Genomic DNA, 20537 nt, shown 5'->3' on the forward strand with positions numbered 1-20537 from the left:
TGGTTCAAGCAATTCTCCTGCCTCAGCCTCCCAAGTACCTAGGATTACAGGCATGCGCCACCATGTCCAGCTAATTTTTGTATTTTTAGTAGAGACAGGGTTTTACCGTGTTGGCCAGGCTGGTCTTGAACTCCTGACCTTGTGATCCACCTGCCTCAGCCTCCCAAAGTTCTGGGATTACAGGCATGAGCCACCTCGCCTGGCCTCTCTTATTCTTTTAATACCAGTACATTCTGTAGTACTGTCTCCTGTTTTAGTCCTGATAATTGGTAATTTCTGTGTGGGGCGGGGTGGGGGTGGGGTTTATTTGGTTGATCAGTCTGGCTAGGGGCTTATCAGTTTTCTTGATGGTTTCAGAGAACCAGCTTCTGGTTTTATTGATCACCCATACACCTGCAGTTTTCCCATTTTTCAATTTGATTGATTTCTGCTTTTATCTCCATTCTCTTCTGCTTGTTTTTAGGTCAGCCATTTTCCTTAAATATCTGCTCCTTGAATTGTTGCAAGCCTCTGGTTCTTTTCTGGAATTCTGAAAATGTTGATGCTTACAATTTTTGGCAGTTTTCCTATTGCTTTTATGGAAGAGAGAACTTTTCAGGTTTTTAACTTTTTTCTGGATTTCTTCATATCTGAAATGTGGGTTACTACAAAGGACATTCACTGCAGCACGATTTATAACAGCAAAAGTGTGAGAAACAACCCAAATATTCAAAATAAGAAAGTAGTTTTTAAAATGGTTCATCTAGGTATACATTTGATGGAGTATAATGTAGATACTAACAGTCACACATGTAGAGGGAATATTTTATGATGTAAAAAATGTTTACAATGTGATACAGGTGAAAAAAGCAGAATGTTCAAAATACAGTCTGTTGAAATTTAAAAAAACAAGTTTTGTGAGGAAATCAGCAGTGCCCGTATTTATTATTTCTGGGTGATAGAATGACAGTTAAATTATGTGAGTAAAAAGAAAAATACCTTTGTTCCATATTCTGTACCCTAAAATTAGATTGTGTTGTTATAAAAATAAAATATAGAGTACTGTTTTTCACTCATGTGAGTTAAGTTAAAATTATGTTTATGTATATTCGTGTATGTGAGTGAGTATGTGAGTTTTGGTGACTTAAAATCGCCTTTTATAAATACTTGAAGGGATGCTAGAAGAACATACTAATGACCCTGGCTCTGGGGATAACAGTATGCCTGGGCTACTTTAATCTGAAGAGTCTGCTCTGTGAAAGGAGCTTTGTTTCTCTAGGGTGCAATAGGGTGAATTATTAGGTAGATGAATAACTTGTAGTCTCATTTATTAACATTTCATTTTTTTTTCTTTTCAGGCGCATATTAAATTTCCTATTGACTACCCCTATTCACCACCTACCTTCAGATTCTTGACCAAAATGTGGCACCCCAACATTTATGAGGTAAGAGACATCCATCATAAATTTCTCTGAAGATTTTTTTTTTTCAAATCAGTACTTTAAAATAGCCTGTCTCAGCATACTTTGATAATTAGGCTGTTGTAGCCATAGGAGAATATTCATGGTTTTGCACTTCAATTAACAGTTTCTGGTTTAATTATTTAATATGGAGTCTAGTTTTATAATACCCTGTGTATAGTCTAGTTAAGGATTTGGGCTTTAGACTTCTGCTGCCCATTGCTAGGGTTATAATGCATGTGTGTTTAACATATGCATTTACAAAATTTACAAAATTTAGTAGATAATATCATATAAATTTATTTGTGTGCTTATCCTCTAACTTCACAGCAAGGGTCACCTGTTGCTATGATGAGAGATTCAGCTTATGGTGGGAGGAGTGGGATTTATTCCATTACATTTGGACTGGACTCCTTTTAGGAGTTGCTGCTGAACATCTGAGAGCCTCTTTTGGAATAAATCCAAGGTGAGGTTCTTCTACTGGACAAGTGCACATGCCTGGGGGAAGCATTTCTAGTTTTGTTGATGAAACATACTTAGTTTAGGGCTAATCCATAAAGATACTAGAATAATGCATTACGTTTCTCAGGATGATATATTATATCAGGGTCCACTAGTTTTTTTTTTTAAGGCCAGTCCTTACTATTCTATAAGTGTGTTTTTAAATCTCCAAGTGTTTTGGAATTTTGCAGGTATTGTTCTGTTAGGAACTTCCAGTTAAATTCCATTGTGATTTGAAAGCAGACATTGTATAATTTCTATTTTTAAAAATTTATCAATATGTGCCTTATGGCCCAGAATATGGTATATCTTCATGAAAGTTTCATGTGAGCTGAAGAACGGGTGTAGTTGTCTATAATGTTCATTATATGCACTTAAAGAATGGTGTTGCTGCCAGGCACAGTGGCACGTGCCTGTAGTCCCAGCTACTCGGGAGGCTGAGGTGGGAGGATCGCTTTAGCAGGAGTTCTGGGCTGTAGAACCCTATTCCAGTCAGGTGTCTGCACTAAGTTTGGCATCAATATGGTGACTTCCTGGGAGCAGGGGACCACCAGGTTGCCTAAGGAGGGTTGAACTGACCCAGGCCAGAAACGGAGCAGGTCAAAACTCCCATGCCGATCAGTAGTGGGATCGTGCCTGTGAATAGCCACTGCACTCCAGCCTGGCAACAGAGAGAGATCCCATCTCTTAAAAAAAAAAAAAAAAAAAAAAAAAAGAATGGTGTTGCTGAGTTCATCTATGTCTTTTTTTTTTTTTTTTTTTTTTGATATGGAGTTTCGCTCTTGTTACCTAGGCTGGAGTGCAATAGCCCAATCTTGTCTCACCACAACCTCTGCCTCCCGGGTTCAAGTGAGTCTTCTGCCTCAACCTCCTGAGTAGCTGGGATTACAGACCTGCACCACCATGCCTGGCTAATTCTGTGTTTTTAGTAAAGACGGGGTTTCTCCATGTTGGTCAGGCTGGTCTCGAACTCTCGACCTCAGGTGATCTGCCTGCCTCAGCCTCCTAAAGTGCTGGGATTACAGGGGTGAGTCACTGAGCCTGACCAGCTCTGTCTTTACTAATTTTCTGCCTGCCAGCTCTGTCCATTTCTGGATGGCTTGAGGTAGCTAGCTGGAGTTGGGTGTTACACTTCTTCAAAGTCACATAGGCTCTGATAAAAACTGGGCAGGTTTGGCTCTAGTTAAACAATTTCTTCTGAGGACAGACTCTGTTAAAGAGAACAGAACATTCTGACTTTTTTTTTTTTTTAAATTGAAATGGAGTCTCACTCTGTGACCCAGATTGTAGTGCAATGGCATGATCTCGGCTCACCGCAACCTCTGCCTCCTGGGTTCAAGCGATTCTCATGTCTCAGCCTCCTCAGTAGCTGGGAGGCTGGCTAATTTTTGTATTTTTAGTAGAGATGGGTTGGCCAGGCTGGTTTTGAACTCCTGACCTCAAGTGATCTGCCTTCCTTGGCCTCCTAAACTTCTGGGATTACAGGTGTGAGCCACCATGCCTGGCCCTGACTTATTTCAAAGTGGTTTCTTTTCCTCTCCTGCTGCCAAAACACAAGGAGTTGTTTTGCCTATGGTCACTGTGAAAACCTGGTAGAACTGTAGGAGGTAAAACTCAAAAAAATATGGGGGTGCCCACTAACTAAAGGGGCTGGTTTTTTACTCTGAGATTTTTCTATACTGGGCCTCTAGCAATTTGTTAATTACAATTCAGGTTTTTGGCTGGGTGTGGTGGCTCACGCCTGTAATTCCAACACTTCAGGAGGCTGAGGCAGGTGGATTACTTGAGGTTGGGAGTTCGAGACCAGCCTGACGAACATCGAGAAACTCTGTCTCTACTAAAAATACAGAATTAACTGGGCGTGGTGGCACATGCCTATAATCCCAGCTACTGAGGAGGCTGAGGCAGGAGAATCACTTGAACCCCGGAGGTAGAAGTTGTGGTGAGCTGAGATTGCACCATTGCACTCCAGCCTAGGCAATAAATGCAAAACTCCATCTCAAATATATATATTTTGTATTTTTTGTATTTTTTTGGGTAGCAGTTTGCCCTGTGACCTCACTTCTCTTATGGATATAAGAGGAGTTGTTGATTTCTCAGTTAAGCTTTTTACTTGTTAAGACAACAATTCTGGGCTGGGTGCAGTGGCTCATGCCTGTAATCCCAGCGCTTTGGGAGGTGGAGCAGGGAGGAATACTTGAGCCTAGGAGTTCAAAACCAGTCGGGGTAACATAGTGAGGCCCTGCCTCAGGGGGAAGAAAAAAAAAAGGCCTGGCACAGTGGCCCATGGCTATAATCCTAGCACTTTAGGAGGCTGAGGTGAGTGGATCACCTGAGTTCAGGAGTTTGAGAACAGCCTGGCCTATATGGTGAAACCTCATCTCTACTAAAAATATGGAATTAGCCAGGTATGGTGGTGCATTCCTGTAATCCCAGCTATTTGGGAGACTGAGGCAGGAGAATTACTTGAACCAGGGAGCTGGGATGGTGCCATTGCACTACTTCATCTCAGAAAAAAGATAACCATTCTGTAATCGTTTTCATTGCAATGTGGTTTTGTAGCGATCCCATTTTCTTTTCTTTTCTTTTCTTTTTTTTTTTTGAGGCGGAGTTTCGCTCTTGTTACCCAGGCTGGAGTGCAATGGCGTGATCTCGGCTCACCGCAACCTCCACCTCCTGGGTTCAGGCAATTCTCCTGCTTCAGCTTCCTGAGTAGCTGGGATTACAGGCACGCGCCACCAAGCCCAGCTAATTTTTTGTATTTTTAGTAGAGACAGGGTTTCACCATGTTGACCAGGATGGTCTCAATCTCTTGACCTCGTGATCCACCCGCCTTGGCCTCCCAAAGTGCTGGGATCACAGGCTTGAGCTACTGCGCCCGGCTATTCCATTTTCTTATAGCAGCATCCCAAGCATTGAAATTGCTTTAGATTCTTGCCATCTTAGTCATGCATCAGTTCTCTCTCTCTTTTGTTTGTTTGTTTTTTTTTTTTTTGGCCCTAAGGATGTTGGGAGTACCTTTTCTCCAGAAACTGAGCTAACAGCACCTTTAAATTGTTTATTTATTTATTTATTTATTTATTTATTATTTTGAGACGAAGACTCACTCTGCTTCCCAGGCTGGAGTGCAGTGGTGTGATCTTGGCTAACTGAAATCTCCACCTCCTGAGTTGAAGCAATTCTCCTTGTCTCAGCTTCCTGGGTAGCTGGGACTGCAAGTGTGTACCACCATACCCAGCTAATTTTTGTATTTTTAGTAAAAGAGACAGGGTTTCACCATGTTGGTCCAGCTGGTCTCAAACTCCTGACGTCAAGTGATCCATCTGCCTTGGCCTCCTAAAGTGCTGGGATTACTGTGAGCCACCACACCTGGCCACCTTTAAATTGCTTTTAGGCAAGAAATGGAGAACCCACTCTCGGGTCTTGAATTTGGAGTTCATTCAGTATAAATGAGCATACTGGGGCAGCTGTGTCGTTTTCCACAATCTGTTTTTTTTATATAAGACGTCTTAATTTTTCCTTTTCAAATAGGACAGACTGGTCCTTAAATCATATGTAGTTTTCTTTTTAGAAATAAGCTTTCTAAATGTTGTTTAATAATTGACATAGTTATAAACAACACAGTGAATATACTGTTCTGTGTAACAACGTTATCATCCTTTTGTAGGAAAGAGTCTATAGAAATAATTCATTGTTCCCTAAGTTCAAACTGAGTTCAGTACTCACAGAAGTATTTTGGTATCTGTCTTAGTAAATTTGGGTTGCTATCGCAAAATAACTTAGACTGAGTAATATATAAACAACAGAAATTTATTGCTCATAGTTCTGGAGGCTAGGAATTCCAAGATCAAGCCACCAGCAGGTTTGGTCTGTTGAGGGCCTGATTTTCAAAGATGGCGCCTGTTTTGTTGCATCCTTGTGGGAAAAGGGGCAAGGGAGTTCTCTTTTGCCTCTTTTATAAGGGTGTTAATCACATTCATGGGTGATACCAAAATTCAGACCATAGCAATGTCCTAGTCTAATAATTAAAGGTTTTTTGCCTTTACAGTTATTTGGTATATATAGATTTTAGATAGCAAGAGAGAAGCGAGAAGGACTAAGCTTTTGTCTTGCCATTGAGAGCTAATTACTCTTAAAGCCATATACATACTGTTTTCATCTCAGTTACCTAATTCTCAAACGCCTCTCAAAAAAGAAACAAAGAATAGGGTAAAGGAGTCAAAGCTCTGCAGGAATAAAGTGTAGGTAGGTAATTAAACTCCAGTTTCCACTTTTTTTTTTCTGTACGTAAGCTATTAAGTTCTTTCAATATTTAGCATTAGATCATGATTTATAAATTGTTTCCATATTCATAATTTTTCTGCATAAAGTGCATGCATGCCCCATAAATGTGAAGATATTTTCTACGCATAAGTGTTTTGGTTTTAAAGAAGTGATGGGGCCAGCGCGGTGGCTCATGCCAGTAATCTCAGCACTTTGGGAGGCCGAGGTGGGTGGATCACAAGGTTAAGAGATCGAGACCATCCTGGTCAACAAGGTGAAACTCCATCTCTACTAAAAATACAAAAATTAGCTGGGCATGGTGGTGCACGCCTGTAGGCCCAGCTACTTGGGAGGTTGAGGCAGGAGAATTGCTTGAACCCAGGAGGCGGAGGTTGCGGTGAGCCAAGATCGCGCCATTGCACTCCAGCCTGGGTAACAAGAGTGAAACTTCGTCTCAAAAAAAAAAAGAAGAAGAAGTGATAGGTCGAGCAAGACTCTGTCTTGGGAGCGGGGAAGAAGTGATAAATCATAGTTAGGAATTAAATTTGATGTTGTCAAAGGAGTCATAAGAAACTCTTCTCATGTGATTGTTAACCTTCACTGCAGTATGGAAATGTTATCAATTGAAACTTTTGAGGGCCAGTGTTGGTATTTGTCATTCCAGAGTTCTAGAGAGCACACCTGGCTGAAAATAGTTCATGTCATGTTTTTAAAAAGACAGGTAGACAGGTGTGGTCAGGTGCTGTGGCTCACCCTGTAATCCTAGCACTTCGGGAGGCCGAGGTGGGCAGGTCACTTGAGGCCAGGAGTTCAAGACCAGCCTGGCCAACACAGTGAAACCTCACCTCTACTAAAAATAGAAAAAATTAGCTGGGCATGGTGATGTATCCCTGTAATCCCAGCTACCCAAGAGAGGCATGAGGCATGAAGAATTGCTTGAACCCCTGAGGCAGAGGTTACATTGAGCCAAGATGGCACCACTGCACTCCAGCCTGGGCAACAGAGTGAGACTCTGTCTCAAAAATAAATAAATAAAAATAAAAAGATAAGCACTTTGGTCACACTTTATTAAATATATGCATAGACATGTTACTGCAGCACCCAAAAAGTTGTAAATAACTGCTGTGTTACATGAGTGAATTTATTTTTTATTTATTTATTTTTGAGACGGAGTTTTGCTCTTGTTACCCAGGCTGGAGTGCAATGGCGCGATCTCGGCTCACCACAACCTCTGCCTCCTGGGTTCAGGCAATTCTCCTGCCTCAGCCTCCTGAGTAGCTGGGATTACAGGCACATGCCACCGTGCCCAGCTAATTTTTTGTATTTTTTTAGTAGAGACGGGGTTTCACTATGTTGACCAGAATGGTCTCGATCTCTTGACCTCGTGATCCACCCGCCTTGGCCTCCCAAAGTGCTGGGATTACAGGCTTGAGCCACCGCGCCTGGCCTTGTGAATTTATTTTAAAATTGTCTTCTCCTTTGAGTTAAAGCTACAAAAAAAAAAAAAAAAAATTTTTTTAAAGCCAGTCAAATTTAGCAGTGGGGGATTATATACCAACTTTGATGATGCTAATGTTAATAAGTTCTGATAACCCACTACCATCAGACCAGCAGTTTTTTATTTTTATTTTTATGGTTGTGTTGTTGTTGTTGGCTGGGCACAATGGCTTATTCCTATAATCCCAACACTTTGGGAGGCCAAGGCAAGTTAGCCAGGCATAGTGGCACATGCCTGTAGTCCCAGCTACTTGGGAGGGTAAGGTGAAAGAGTCACTTGAGCTTAGAAGGTTGAGGCTGCAGTGAGTTGTGTGTGTGTGTGTGTGTGTGTGTGTGTGTGTGTGTTTTCATCATTACCCTGTTTGTGAAATTATTAATATCAAAACTAGGAAAACTAAGGAAATATGATCGGAATTTATCATCAGTGGTTGTACTACACAGTCTGTTTCCTTTCTGCTTTGCACTGTGTTTAATGAGCCTTAAAATATACGTTGCTGGTTACATTCTGTTCATATCGTTAAAAAGTAAACAACTAATGAACACCATATTTTTCACAAACTGTATTACAATGAGGAGTTCATATAACACTTTCTTTACTACAGACTTCACAGATAGGGCAACACATAGAATTTCACTGTACATTAGTAAACATTTTTATAATATTAATTATTAGAGCAGTTTTGGGTTCATCACAAAATTGAGGGGGAAGTTCAGAGAAATATTTGATCATTTTATTAATAGTTACACAGTATGGAACTTTTCTGAAAAGGTAATAAAGATTTTGGAATTTTTTTTGAAGTAATACACATCATTTTTTCTGTACAGAGTGTAATGTCATCAGTGCAGTTATGACATAACTGTCTTATAACAGTAAGATAGTATATTTTAGGCTACTTGGTAGCCCATGTAAAAATGTTTTACTCTTTCACTTTAGCTTCTAGTTCTGGATAGTTATTCTTTATACTTTACTCAGTTAATTCTCAAAACATCCTTATTTCTGTAGCCACCAGCATTTTAAAGATATACTTATTTGACTACTATCCCATTAGTATTAGGGCATGGTATTTTTCTTTCCTTCTTTTTTTCTTTTCTTTTTTTTTTAAATTTGGTGGTGGTTTCCAGTAACATGGAGGTATTTTTATTTTTATTTATTTATTTTTGAGACATTGTCTCGCTCTGTCACCCAGGCTTGGATGCAATGGTGTGATCTCAGCTCGCTGCAACCTCCTGCCTCTTGAGTTCAATTGATTCTCCTTCCTCAGCATTCCAAGTACCTGGAATTACAGGCACCTGCCACAACGCCCAGCTAGTTTCTGTATTTTTAGTAGAGACCGTTTCACCATGTTGGCCAGGGTGGTCTTGACTGGCCTCAAGTGATCCACCAGTCGTCATCTTCTCCTTTTTCCGCCCCCCGCCGCCCCCCCATTCATGTTCTCTCATGAGGTTGCTTTTTTTTTTATTATTTTGAGACAAAGTCTTACTCTGTTGCCCAGGCTGGAGTTCAGTGGTGCCATCTCAGCTCACTGCAACCTCTGCCTCCTGGGTTCAAGCAGTTCTCCTGCTTCAGCCTCGTACCAGGATCTACCTGTAGCTGGGTCTACAGGTACGTGCCACTATGCCCAGCTAATTTTTGTATTTTTAGTAGAGATGGGGTTTCACTATGTTGGCCAGGCTGGTCTCAAACTCCTGACCTCGTGATCCACCTGCCTTGGCCTCCCAAAGTGCTGGATTACAGGCGTGAGCCACCACGCCCGGCCTATGGGGCATGGCATTTTTAAATGTTACTGTTTTAATGATTTTAAATAGACCCTACTGTTTTGATATGTTTTTATTTAGCTTGGGCTGCCAGAACAAAATATCAGACTGGGTGGTTTAAACAAAAATTTACTTTTTCACAGTTTTAGAGGCTGTAAGTCCAAAATTAAAGGGTCAGCATGGCCTGTTTCTGATGAAGAGCTTACTTCATGGCTTGTAGACTGCCTTCTTGCTGTTACTCTGGTGTCTCTTATTATAGGGATATTAATCCAGTCAGACCAGGGCCCTGCCCTCATCTCATTTAACCCTAATTAGCCCCTAAGACCTTTTCTCCCAATATCATCAATATTGGGGGTTTGGGCTTCAATATATGAATTTGGGGAAATTTAAATAATAGTTGCAAAAATAGTGCAGAAAAGTTGACACATACCATTTTTATTGTTGTTACACATACTTTAAAAAAATTTTTTATATTTAAAAAATTTTTTTGAAGCATGAGCCACCATGCCCAGCTTACCACATACCTTTTACTCAGCTTCCTCTAATATTAAAATCTTCTATAATCTTGGTACATTTATTAAAAGTAAAAAATTTGGTTCAGTATTATTAACTGAACTATAGACTTCATTTGGTTTAATGTGTGGAAAAGGAAACTTAATTAAAACATTTAAGGAAATGTTAATTAAAGGAAACTTAATTAAAATATTTAGGCACACCTCAGTGGCTCACACCTGTAATCCCAGCACTTTGGAAGGCTGAGGTGGGCAGATCACTTGAGGTCAGGAGTTCAAGACCAGAGTGGCCAACATGGCGAGGTCCCGTCTCTACTAAATATATAAAAGTTAGCTGGGCATGGTGGTGAGCATCTGTATTTTTGGCTTGATCCCGGGAGGCAGAGGCTACAGTGGGCTGAGATTGCACCACTGTACTCCAGCCTGGGTGACAGAGTGAGCCTCTGTTTAAAACAAACAAACATATATTTGTTGTCCATTGCTTCCTGTAAGTGCACCAAACCCTACTTTGGGTTTTTAAGTCACCAGAAACAACATGCTTGAATTGTGTGATCTTAACTTACATAAAGATGCTGAGTACTGTGTTAAGACTTTGTTAGCTGTTGTATGAAAGGAAAGAAGGTTAAAATTCCTCTTGACAAAGTTGGAAGAGGCCCTTGGACCCAAGAACATGCATAGTTAAGGTATTGCCACCTACTTTGTGACATCTAACCATGGTTGAATTATTTTCTAAAATTAAAGGGAAAAAATTTTCATTATGTTACCAGTATTTGCAGTGTTCAATTTTTTTCATTTTATTTTTCTTTCTTTTTTTTTAAAGATGGGGTTTCACCGTGATGGCCAGGCTGGTTTTGAACTCCTGACCTCAGGTGATCAACCCACCTGGGCCTCCCAGAGTGCTAGGATTACAGGTGTGTCACCATGCCCGGCCACGGTGTTCAATTTTTTAAATGTGTTTTTGGTAGACATTTATGTTCTTAGTTACAGATGTAAAATTGACATGATTTTACTAAATGATCTTTAAGAAAATACCTGTATAGGCCGGGGGTGGTGGCTGAAGCCTGTACTTTGGGAGGCCGAGGTGGGTGGATCACGAGGTCAACAGATCAAGACCATCCTGGTCAACATGGTGAAACCCCGTCTCTACTAAAAATACAAAAAAATCAGCTGGGCTTGGTGGCATGTGCCTGTAATCCCAGCTACTCAGCAGGCTGAGGCAGGAGAATTGCCTGAACCCAGGAGGTGGAGGTTGTGGTGAACCGAGATCACGCCATTGCACTCCAGCCTGGGTAACAAGAGTGAAACTCCGTCTCAAAAAAAAAAGAAAAAAAAAGAAAATGCCTGTATAAAATATTTGTCTTTGAATTCATTTAAAGCATTCTTCAGTTGAATATAAATGCTTTCTTATTACCTGTTCAGAAATATATAATATTTTGCTTTAGCTACTAGGATAAGTTGACACAAATAACTTCTCATTGGTACCTGGCAAAATACATTTGTTTTCTTGTTGTTGTTGTTTTTTTTAATTAAAAGAAGTAATCAATAATTGACTTGTAAAACATTCCTTATTTCTGGAATGTTGGGAAAAAGTTTGTGAAAAATACTCTTGTAGACCTCCTGAAGTCTCTCTTTGTTTCATCTTGGTTTATATGACCCAGATAAATAAGGTAGGAAATCAATGGAAACCTGAAGATTCTTACTCTGATTTGATACTGAAATTTTACCTAGCAAATGTGATTTCACAATATACATTATTAAAGGTTAAAATGCTTTTTTATTTAAAAAATGTAATGGGATATACATATATCATAGGTTTACCTATATGATACATTAGCCATCATTTAGAACATGTTAGTATTTAGGCCACTGTACTTTTCAGAATGAGCTCTGGTTTATAAATAATAAACGTATTTTATGTGTATTTATATAATTCTTGGATTTGCAGATCTTATGCATTTTCTGTTAACATTTTAAGGTATAAGGAAAATGTTTCCTAAGTATTGATATGCCCAAATTTGGCCATATATCAGAATCATGTGGAGAAGTTATTAAAAAGAATCCTGGAAATTTTTATTTAATTGGATTTGGATGGGGTATAGGCTAGATAATTTTTGATTTTAGCTTTTAGAATCACCATTCTAGAGTCCAAGGACTTCCCCATTTTTTTAAAAAAAGAATTTGTTAAGATGAAATTCACATATATAGAAGTAACCATTTAAGGTAAACAATTTTCAGGGAGATCCCTTGAGCCCAAGAGATCGATGTTACAGTGAGCTATAATCATGCTACTGCACTGAGCTGGATGACAGAGCAAGATTGTGTCATTCATTCATAAATAAATAAGTAAATAAACGATTCAGTAGTATTTAGTACATTCATAATATTGTACAACTACTATTAGTACCTGTATGTAGTAGTGAAGCATTTCCATCACTCCAACCTAAAATTCATTACATATTAAGTAATTTCTCTCCATTCCCATATTCCCTCAATCTCTGGCAACCACTAGTCTACTTTCTGTCTCTATAGATTTACATGTTCTGGATATTTAATATAAATAGAGTCATACAATATGTTACCTCTTGTGTCTGGCTTGTTTGACTCAATGCAATATTTTAGAGATTCATCCACCTTGTAGTATGTAGCAGTACTTCATTCCTCTTCATGGCTGAAGAATATTGCATTGGATAGATATACCACAATTTGTTTCTATATTCATCTTTTGATGGACACATTTGGATTATTTCTCCCTTTTGCATATGTGAATAGTGCTGCTGTGAACATGTATGTGCATGTACTTTTTGACTACCTGTTTTCAGTTCTTTGGGTTATATACCTAGGAGAGTGGAATTGTGGGGTTAAATGGGAATTCTGTGTTTAACATTGATTGATTGATTGATTGATTGATTGGACAGAGTCTCGCTGTCACCCAGGCTGGAGGGCGATGGCGCGATCTCGGTTCACTGCAGCCTCCCTCTCCCGGGTTCAAGCAATTCTCTGCCTCAGCCTCCAGAGTAGGTGGGACTACAGGCACCTGCCACCATGCCTGGCTAATTTTTGTATTTTTAGTAGAGATGGGGTTTCACCATCTTGGCCAGGCTGGTCTTGAACTCCTGACCTCATGATCCACCCGCCTTAGCCTCCCAAAGTGCTGGGATTACAGGCCTGAGCCACTGCACTCAACTGACTTTTTCTTTCTTTTTTCTTGTCTTTTAAATCCACTTTTCTTTTTTTTTTTTTCCTGGGACTTGATAAACCCATTTTTCTATTAGTGCTGGGATTATAAGTGTGTGAGCCACTGTTCCCAGCCATTTTTTAATTGGACTGCCACACTTTTTTCCCGTAGCAGCTGAACCGTTTACATTCCCACCAGCAGTGTGTGAGTGTTCCAGTTTCTTTACATCCTTACCAACACTCATTATTTTCCTTTAAAAAAAAAAAAAAAAAAAAGACTAGGCCTGCTGGCTCACATTTGTTATTTCAGAACTTTGGGAGGCTGAGGCAGGAGTATTGCTTGAGGCTAAGAGTTTAAGACCAGCTTGGGCAACTTAGCAAGATCTCCATCTGTATATTAAAACATAAAATAAAATATAGCTATCCTAAGTGGGTACAAAGTGATAGCTTATCGTGGTTTTGCTTTACATTACCCACTTATTTGAGCATCTTTTCATGTGCTTATTGACTATTTGTATATCTTCTTTGGAGAAATGTCGGTCCTAGCTCATGCATTTTTCATTTAATTTTGGGGCATAGGGTCTTGCTCTGTTGTCCAGGCTGGAGTGGCATGATCACAGCTCACTGCAGCCTCAAGCTCCTGGGCCCAAGCAATCCTCCCACATCAGCCTCCCAAGTGGCTGGGACTACAGGTGTGTACCACCACACCTGACTAATTAATAAACTTTTTTGGTAGGGCAGGCATGGTGGCTCACACCTGTAATCTCAGCAGTTTGTGAGGCCAATGGCGGAAGGAACGCTTGAGCTCACAGTCAAGACAAGCCTGGGTAACAGTGTAACTCCATCTCTATAAAAAAATTAAAAAGTGTTCCAGGTGTGGTGGCTCTCATCTGTGGTCCCAGCTACTTGGGAGGCTAAGGTAGAAGGATCACTTGAGCCCAGGAGGTAGAGGTTGCAGTGAGCTGAGATTGCACCACTGCACTCCAGCCTGAGAGACAAAGTGAGACCTTGTCTCTTTATGTCATCCAGGTTGGTCTTGAATTCCTGGCCTCAAGCAGTCCTCCCCACTCAGCCTCCCACAGTGGTGGAATTACAGGCGCGAGCCACTGCACCTGGACTTCCCTATTATTGAAATGGATATCTTTTTGTTACTGAGTTTTAGCAAATTTTTGTATATTTTATACATATTTAACCCTTATCAGATATATGATTTGCAAATGTTTTCTCCCATTCTGTAGGTTGCCTTTTCACTTTCTTGATAATGTCCTTTAGATGGCACAAAAGTTTTCCATTTTAATGAAGTGTGGTTATTTCCAAGTCTTTGATCTATTTTCAGTTAATTTTTGTGTATGACATGTGTTAGGAGTCCAACTGTATTTTTTTGTTTGTAGAAATCCAGTTGTCCCACTACTGTTTATTGAGGAGACTATTTTTTCCCCATTGAATGGTCTTGGCATCCTTGTCAAAATCAATTGGCCATTGATGTGTGGGATTATTTCTGGACTCTCAATTCTCAATTATGTACCATTGGTTTATATTTCTGTCATTATGCCAGTACTCAACAACATGGTTGTCTTTGTAGTAATTTTTTTTTTCATTTTGTACTTTGCTGTTTTAATCACTTGATATCTTAGGTGTACATCTTCCTTTATGATAACAAATACCAGACTAATTCAGCTTTAGTCATATAATACTGTAACACTCAAATGGGTTTCAAAATATAAGCATCTCTGCTCTTGCATAGTTTTTTGAGGGAGGATTATCCTTCAATATATAACAGATGCAAGTATGTGCAACTGGTTGGTAGGAGGGAACTATTTTTATTACAAAAAGGTATGGGTCCTCTTTCAAAAAGGAATAAATCACATTTATTAAATAATTCCCTTTAAAACTTTAGAGCATAGGCCACATTTCACAGAAATTTTGAAAAGACTTAAACTATATCTCCTCTTTTTAACAGCTAGATATTAAAAGTCACCCAATTTAATAGCCTTTAAGGCAATAATATGGAATCGAGTCTCAAATCAGATGCAATATTCTGCTGCAGATTACTGGTTGTCTAACTGCATCATTTCACTGGTTGGAAAGTCCATAAAAAAGAATTTAAGCTGACTCAAATATTTGGGAGGAAAAAATAGGTGACAGACTAAAACATGTCAAACAGGCTTCCTAAGAAATTTTGTCTCATTGCATAAGTTAAGCATGAGAATTTCCACCTCCGTAAAGCTGTCATGCAAAAACAGCCTAACACTTAAATGTTGTAATTTTTATCATTTAATAAATAAAAGGAAATAAAAGTTGAACTCTGTGGTTTCTTAAATCACAGCTTCCAGATTACCTAAAACTAAAATCACTACCCAAAAATCAAAAAACTAGAATTTTAAAATTTTATTATATAGGTTTTCTCAATAACTTCCCAATACAAACTGAAAAACACTGATAATTCCCAAAAACTACAGATACATAGTTGGGTCTAGAAGTTCGAAGGCAGAGAACTATTAACTTGAAAGAGTTTAATTATGAATTGGTACTGTATTTCTGAAAACATTGGTGATACTGAAATAACACACCAATAGACAGGACCAATATGATCCTGGCAAAATGCTCCTCTCACTGGTCAAGCAGCAATATTTCCTTTTACAGATGTTCTGAAGAACAATGCTTAAAATTATACCAGGGTTTAAAATATAATTTTAATAAAGTATATATAAAGTGTACATGAAAAGGGGAAATATGAAATCAGGCAAAAGTCTTTTGACTCTTGGTATCCTTATAATCCCCCAATTATCAGGGGATGAAATATTTTTCTAGAAAAAATAAAATTATTTTATTTCCTATGGTGCTTTATGTATCAGAGTCACTTGCAGATTCTGGTCTGCTGTCATCTGGCCCATCACTTTCCTTGTCCCAGTCTTTCATAGATGCTCCCATCATGAAATCATCATGTAGGATTGTCCAACCTAGGCCCTCTTCTGATTTCACTTCAGTCTGTTTGGCTTTTGGTTTCTTCTTGCTTGAGGTAGTCTCATTTGTATTTTCATCCATTCCTCTCAAAACACTGATAAAATCTTTCTTGGAAACAGTTGATATCAACTTAGTTCGTTTTCTAATAAAGCTTCCAGATTCTTTAACCTTCTCATCAACGTTCTTTTGATGTTTCTGAACAGCATTAAATAATTGCACCACACTCCTCGTTGCAATTCTCTGAAGATCTCTGTCTCCTTGTCTTGGACAACATCTGGCTTTACTCTGCACATCATTTCCCACTCCATCCTCTTATCACGCTGTTTTATTTTCTCTTGTCTTTCTTGCTTTAACTTTTCTTTTTCCTTTTCCAGCTTCTTATTTTTTTTACCAGAATAGTAGGTTTACTTTCAGGAGTTTGCTTGTTGAGGACTTTAGCCATGGCATCTACCCAGCCTGTATTGGTCCGAATATTTGATTCTGCGTCATCTTCATTTTCTTCGTCACAGGGCTCAGCATCACCCTTATTGTCGGCTTCTACTGCTTCCTCATCAGAATAAAAGTAGTCATATTCTGATCCACAGCTTCCTATTATAGATCCTCCTACTATAGAACCTTCACTATTGGAAGTGTCTGTGCCCTCCTCTTCCAGCACCGACGCTACGGCTCCGGTTGCCATTTTCATCATCTTCTTTGGGGTCTTTCTCAGATTTTCCTCTGCACTCACACGTGAGTCCGGAACAACGGCTGCCATTTTTCCGCACCGGAAGTGTTTCTGTAGTAATTTTTAAAATTGGGAAGTGTGAATCCTCCAATATTTTCTTCTTCCCAATTGTTTTGGCAGTTGGGTCCCTTAAATTGACATATATATTGTAGGATTACCTTGTCAATTTCTGCAGCAAAAAGGGAAGGTAGGATTTGATAAGGATTGTGTTGAATCTGTACATCAAATTGGGGAATAGAACCATCTTAACATCATAACTACATTTTTTCAGGTTTTTAAAAATGTATTTGAGCACTGTTTTGTAGTTTTCAGTGTACAAGTCTTTTCCCTTCCATGACTAGATTTATTCTCTATTTTTTCGAGACAGAAACTCATTCTGTTGCCTAGGCTGGAGTTCAGTGGTGTATTCTCAGCTCACTGCAACCTCTGCCTCCCAGGTTCAGGCGATTCTCCTGCCTCAGCTTCCTGAGGAGCTGGGATTACAGGCATGTGCCACCATGTCCAGCGAATTTTTTGTATTTTTGTAGAGATGGAATTTTACCATGTTGTCCAGCCCTGGTCTCGCAAAATGCTAGGATTACAGGTGTGAGCCACTCTGCCTGGCCAGATTTATTCTTTTAAATGACAATTATCAATGGAATTTTTTATAATATCCTTTTAGATTATAGGTTATTTTTGCTAGTTTATAAAAATAAAAGTGACCTGCAGCTTTCCTGAATTTATTAGCTCTTGTAGCTTTCTTATAGAGGCTCATGTCATCTGTGAATAAAGATGGTTTTCTCCCCTTCAACTCAGTTTCCTTTTTTTTCTTCTTATTACTCTGGTTAGAAATTTCCACTACAGTATTTTTTTTTACTTTTTTAAAATTACATTAAAAAACTTTTTAAATCTTTTTTTTTTTTGAGACGGAGTTTCGCTCTTGTTACCCAGGCTGGAGTGCAGTGGCGCGATCTCGGCTCACCACAACCTCTGCCTCCTGGGTTCAAGCAATTCTGCCTCAGCCTCCTGAGGAGCTGGGATTACAAGTGTGTGCCACCATGCCCAGCTAATTTTTGTATTTTTAGTAGAGAGGAGGTTTCACCATGTTGGTCAGGCTGGTCTCAAACTCCTGACCTTGTGATCCGCCTACCTTGGACTCCCAAAGTGCTGGGATTACAGGTATAAGCCACTGTGCCTGGCCTCCACTACGGTATTAAATAGCAATGGTGAAAGCAGGCATCCTTGTCAAGCTCCTGATCTTAGGAGTAAAGCTTTTAGTCTTTCACTGTTGAGTATGATGCTAGCTGTGGGTTTTTCATAAATCCCCTTTATCATATTAAGATAATTCCCATCTATTCATCACTTTTCGATTGTTTTTATTATGAAAGAGTGCTAGATTTTGTCATATGCATCGTCTGTATCCATTTGGATGCCCGTCTTCTAATATGTCATTTTAAAATGCAAATTTATTTATTTCATACCACTAAGAAGGAGTTTTTTTTTTTATGTCTATTAAGCTCTGAACCAAGTAGCATACTTTTGTGGCCTAATTTTTAGGCTCTATTATTCATCAAAACTAGGCTGTTCACTACTGAGGTAGGTAGGATAATGGTTCCCCCAGAATATTCACGTGCTATTCCCTGTAACCTGTGAATGTTAAGATTATATGTCAAGGAGAAGTTAAGTCGTTAATCAGCTGACCTTAAAATAGGGAGATTATTCTGGATTATCCAGGGGATCCCAATGTAATCACAAGAGTCCTTAGTAGTGGAAGAGGGAGGCATAAAATGAGTTAGAAGATATGTGACTTCGGAAGAAAGGCCCAGGTAAATGAAACATTGGCATTGCTTTGAAAATAGAATAGGGAAGTCCAAGGGCAAAGATTGGCCTTTAGTAGCTAGAAAGGGCAAGGAAAGGGATTTTTCCTTAGAGCCTCTAGAAGGGAATGCAGTGCTACAAACAACACATTGATTTTAGTCCTGTAAGAGAAATGATAGACTTTGACCTACAGAAATGTAAAATTATAAATTTGTGGTGTTTACACCACGTTTATGGTATTTTATTACAGTAGCAAAAGAAAACAAATACAAGTACCCAAGCATATTTTATTCTACTATTTATAGTGTTGGTTTATTTCTCCAGAAAAACTCAAATCTGAAATTCCCATAGGTTGTTTAAATTTTTATTGTTAAATGAAGGCCCATCTTAAAGCTTCCTCAACCACAAAGCCTTATCTTCCATCCCACCTCCCATGCATTCGTTCACTGCCCAAATATACCAAGTTTCTCTCTTCGCTCTCTCTTTTTTTTTTTTTGAGCTGGAGTTTCACTCTTGTTGCTCAGGCTGGAGTGCAATGACTGGCTCACTGCAGCCTCCGCCTCCCAAGTTCAAGTGATTCTCCTACCTCAGCCAGCTGAATTGCTGGGATTACAGGCATTCGTCATCATGCCTGGCTAAGTATTTTTAGTAGTGATGAGATATCTCCATGTTGGTCAGGCTGGTCTCGGACTCCAGACCTCAGATGATACACCTACGTTGGCCTCCCAGAGTGCTGGGATTACAGGTGCAAGCCACCTCACTCTCCCTTCCCCTCCCCTCCCTTCTTTTTTAAGGTCAGAGTTTCATTTTGCCACCCAGGCTGGAGTGCAGTGGCTCAGTCTCTGCTCACTGCAACCTCTGCCTCCTGGGTTCAAACGGTTCTCTGCCACAGCCTCCCAAGTAGCTGGGATTACAGGTGCTTGCCACCACACCTGGTTAATTTTTCTATTTTTAATAGAGATGGGGTTTCACCATATTGGTCAGGATGGTCTTGAACTCCTGACCTTGTCATCCACCTGCCTTGGCCTCCTAAAGAGCTGGGATTACAGGTGTGAGCCACTGCACCTTTTTCTGTAGTACCTTTTTATATGCCTTACAGTATCTAACCATAATACAGTGTTTTAGAATATAATAATTTGGTATTAATTTTACTTAAATTTTATTTTAAAAATGTTTTATATTGATAATGATTACACATATACATAATATAGTTTCTGTGTGTCTAAATTAGGGTTGCATATATAAGCCTTTTGTACTTCATGTAGTTATACCCCCAATTTCTTATAAATATATCTGAAAACAAAGGGATATATATTTGGCTGCTTTTAAGACAATTGAATCTTGATTTATCATGTTTGTCTTTTTTATTTTTTTTTGAGGTGGAGTCTCGTTCTGGTGCTTAGGCTGGAGCACAATCTTGGCTCACTGCAACCTCCGCCTCCTGGGTTCAAGCGATTCTTCTGCCTCAGCCTCCCAAGTAGCTGGGATTATAGGCACCTGTCACCACACCCGGCTAATTTTGTATTTTTAGTAGAGACAGGATTTCTCCATGTTGGCCAGGCTGGTCTTGAACTCCTGGCCAGGTGATCCATATACCTACCTTAGCCTCCCAAAGTTCTAGGATTACAAGCGTGAGCCACCACACCTGGCCCCAGCCAATTTTTTATGTCTGTCTGTTTATCAGCATTGTGCTATAGGGGAATAGTAAGTCTTCTCAATAGAAAATATACCTTGGAGATTGTTCAAAATAAATATTAAATTTTTAAAATCCTTAATTCTTTATCTTTGATTTTGAACATAAAGAAAAAGCAGAATATTTCCTCCTTTGATGAAAAACAGTTTCTTCTCATGAGATCTGATAGGTTAAGAAAAAGAAAAAAAAGTTTCTAGGAACAAAGGAAACTTTGAAAC

At 39.3% G+C, this 20537-nt stretch overlaps 1 protein-coding gene, 1 non-coding gene and 1 pseudogene across 5 annotated transcripts in view; 2 read left to right on the plus strand and 1 right to left on the minus strand.

Annotated features, from left to right (window-relative positions):
• The window catches only part of UBE2R2 (ubiquitin conjugating enzyme E2 R2), a 112936-nt gene that overhangs the window by 65176 nt on the left and 27223 nt on the right, over positions 1-20537 (plus strand). For 2 of the 4 annotated variants that reach the window (XM_035308134.3, XM_078370831.1), the window contains exons 2-3: positions 464-688; positions 1338-1424. In XM_035308134.3, coding sequence (XP_035164025.1) covers positions 536-688; positions 1338-1424 — 240 coding nt within the window. In that variant the 5' untranslated portion in view covers positions 464-535. The remainder of the gene's footprint in view (positions 1-463; positions 689-1337; positions 1425-20537) is intronic. The other 2 variants (XM_078370834.1, XM_002743021.6) reach the window with 2 other exon arrangements.
• LOC118148462 (U6atac minor spliceosomal RNA) lies at positions 10567-10690 on the plus strand. The gene has a single exon (XR_004735276.1). It is a non-coding gene; the product is annotated as a U6atac minor spliceosomal RNA (small nuclear RNA).
• LOC100388754 (RRP15-like protein pseudogene) lies at positions 15862-16962 on the minus strand (annotated as a pseudogene).

Source organism: Callithrix jacchus, chromosome 1, assembly GCF_049354715.1.
Source record: "Callithrix jacchus isolate 240 chromosome 1, calJac240_pri, whole genome shotgun sequence".
In the NCBI taxonomy this organism is placed as follows: Eukaryota; Metazoa; Chordata; class Mammalia; order Primates; family Cebidae; genus Callithrix; species Callithrix jacchus.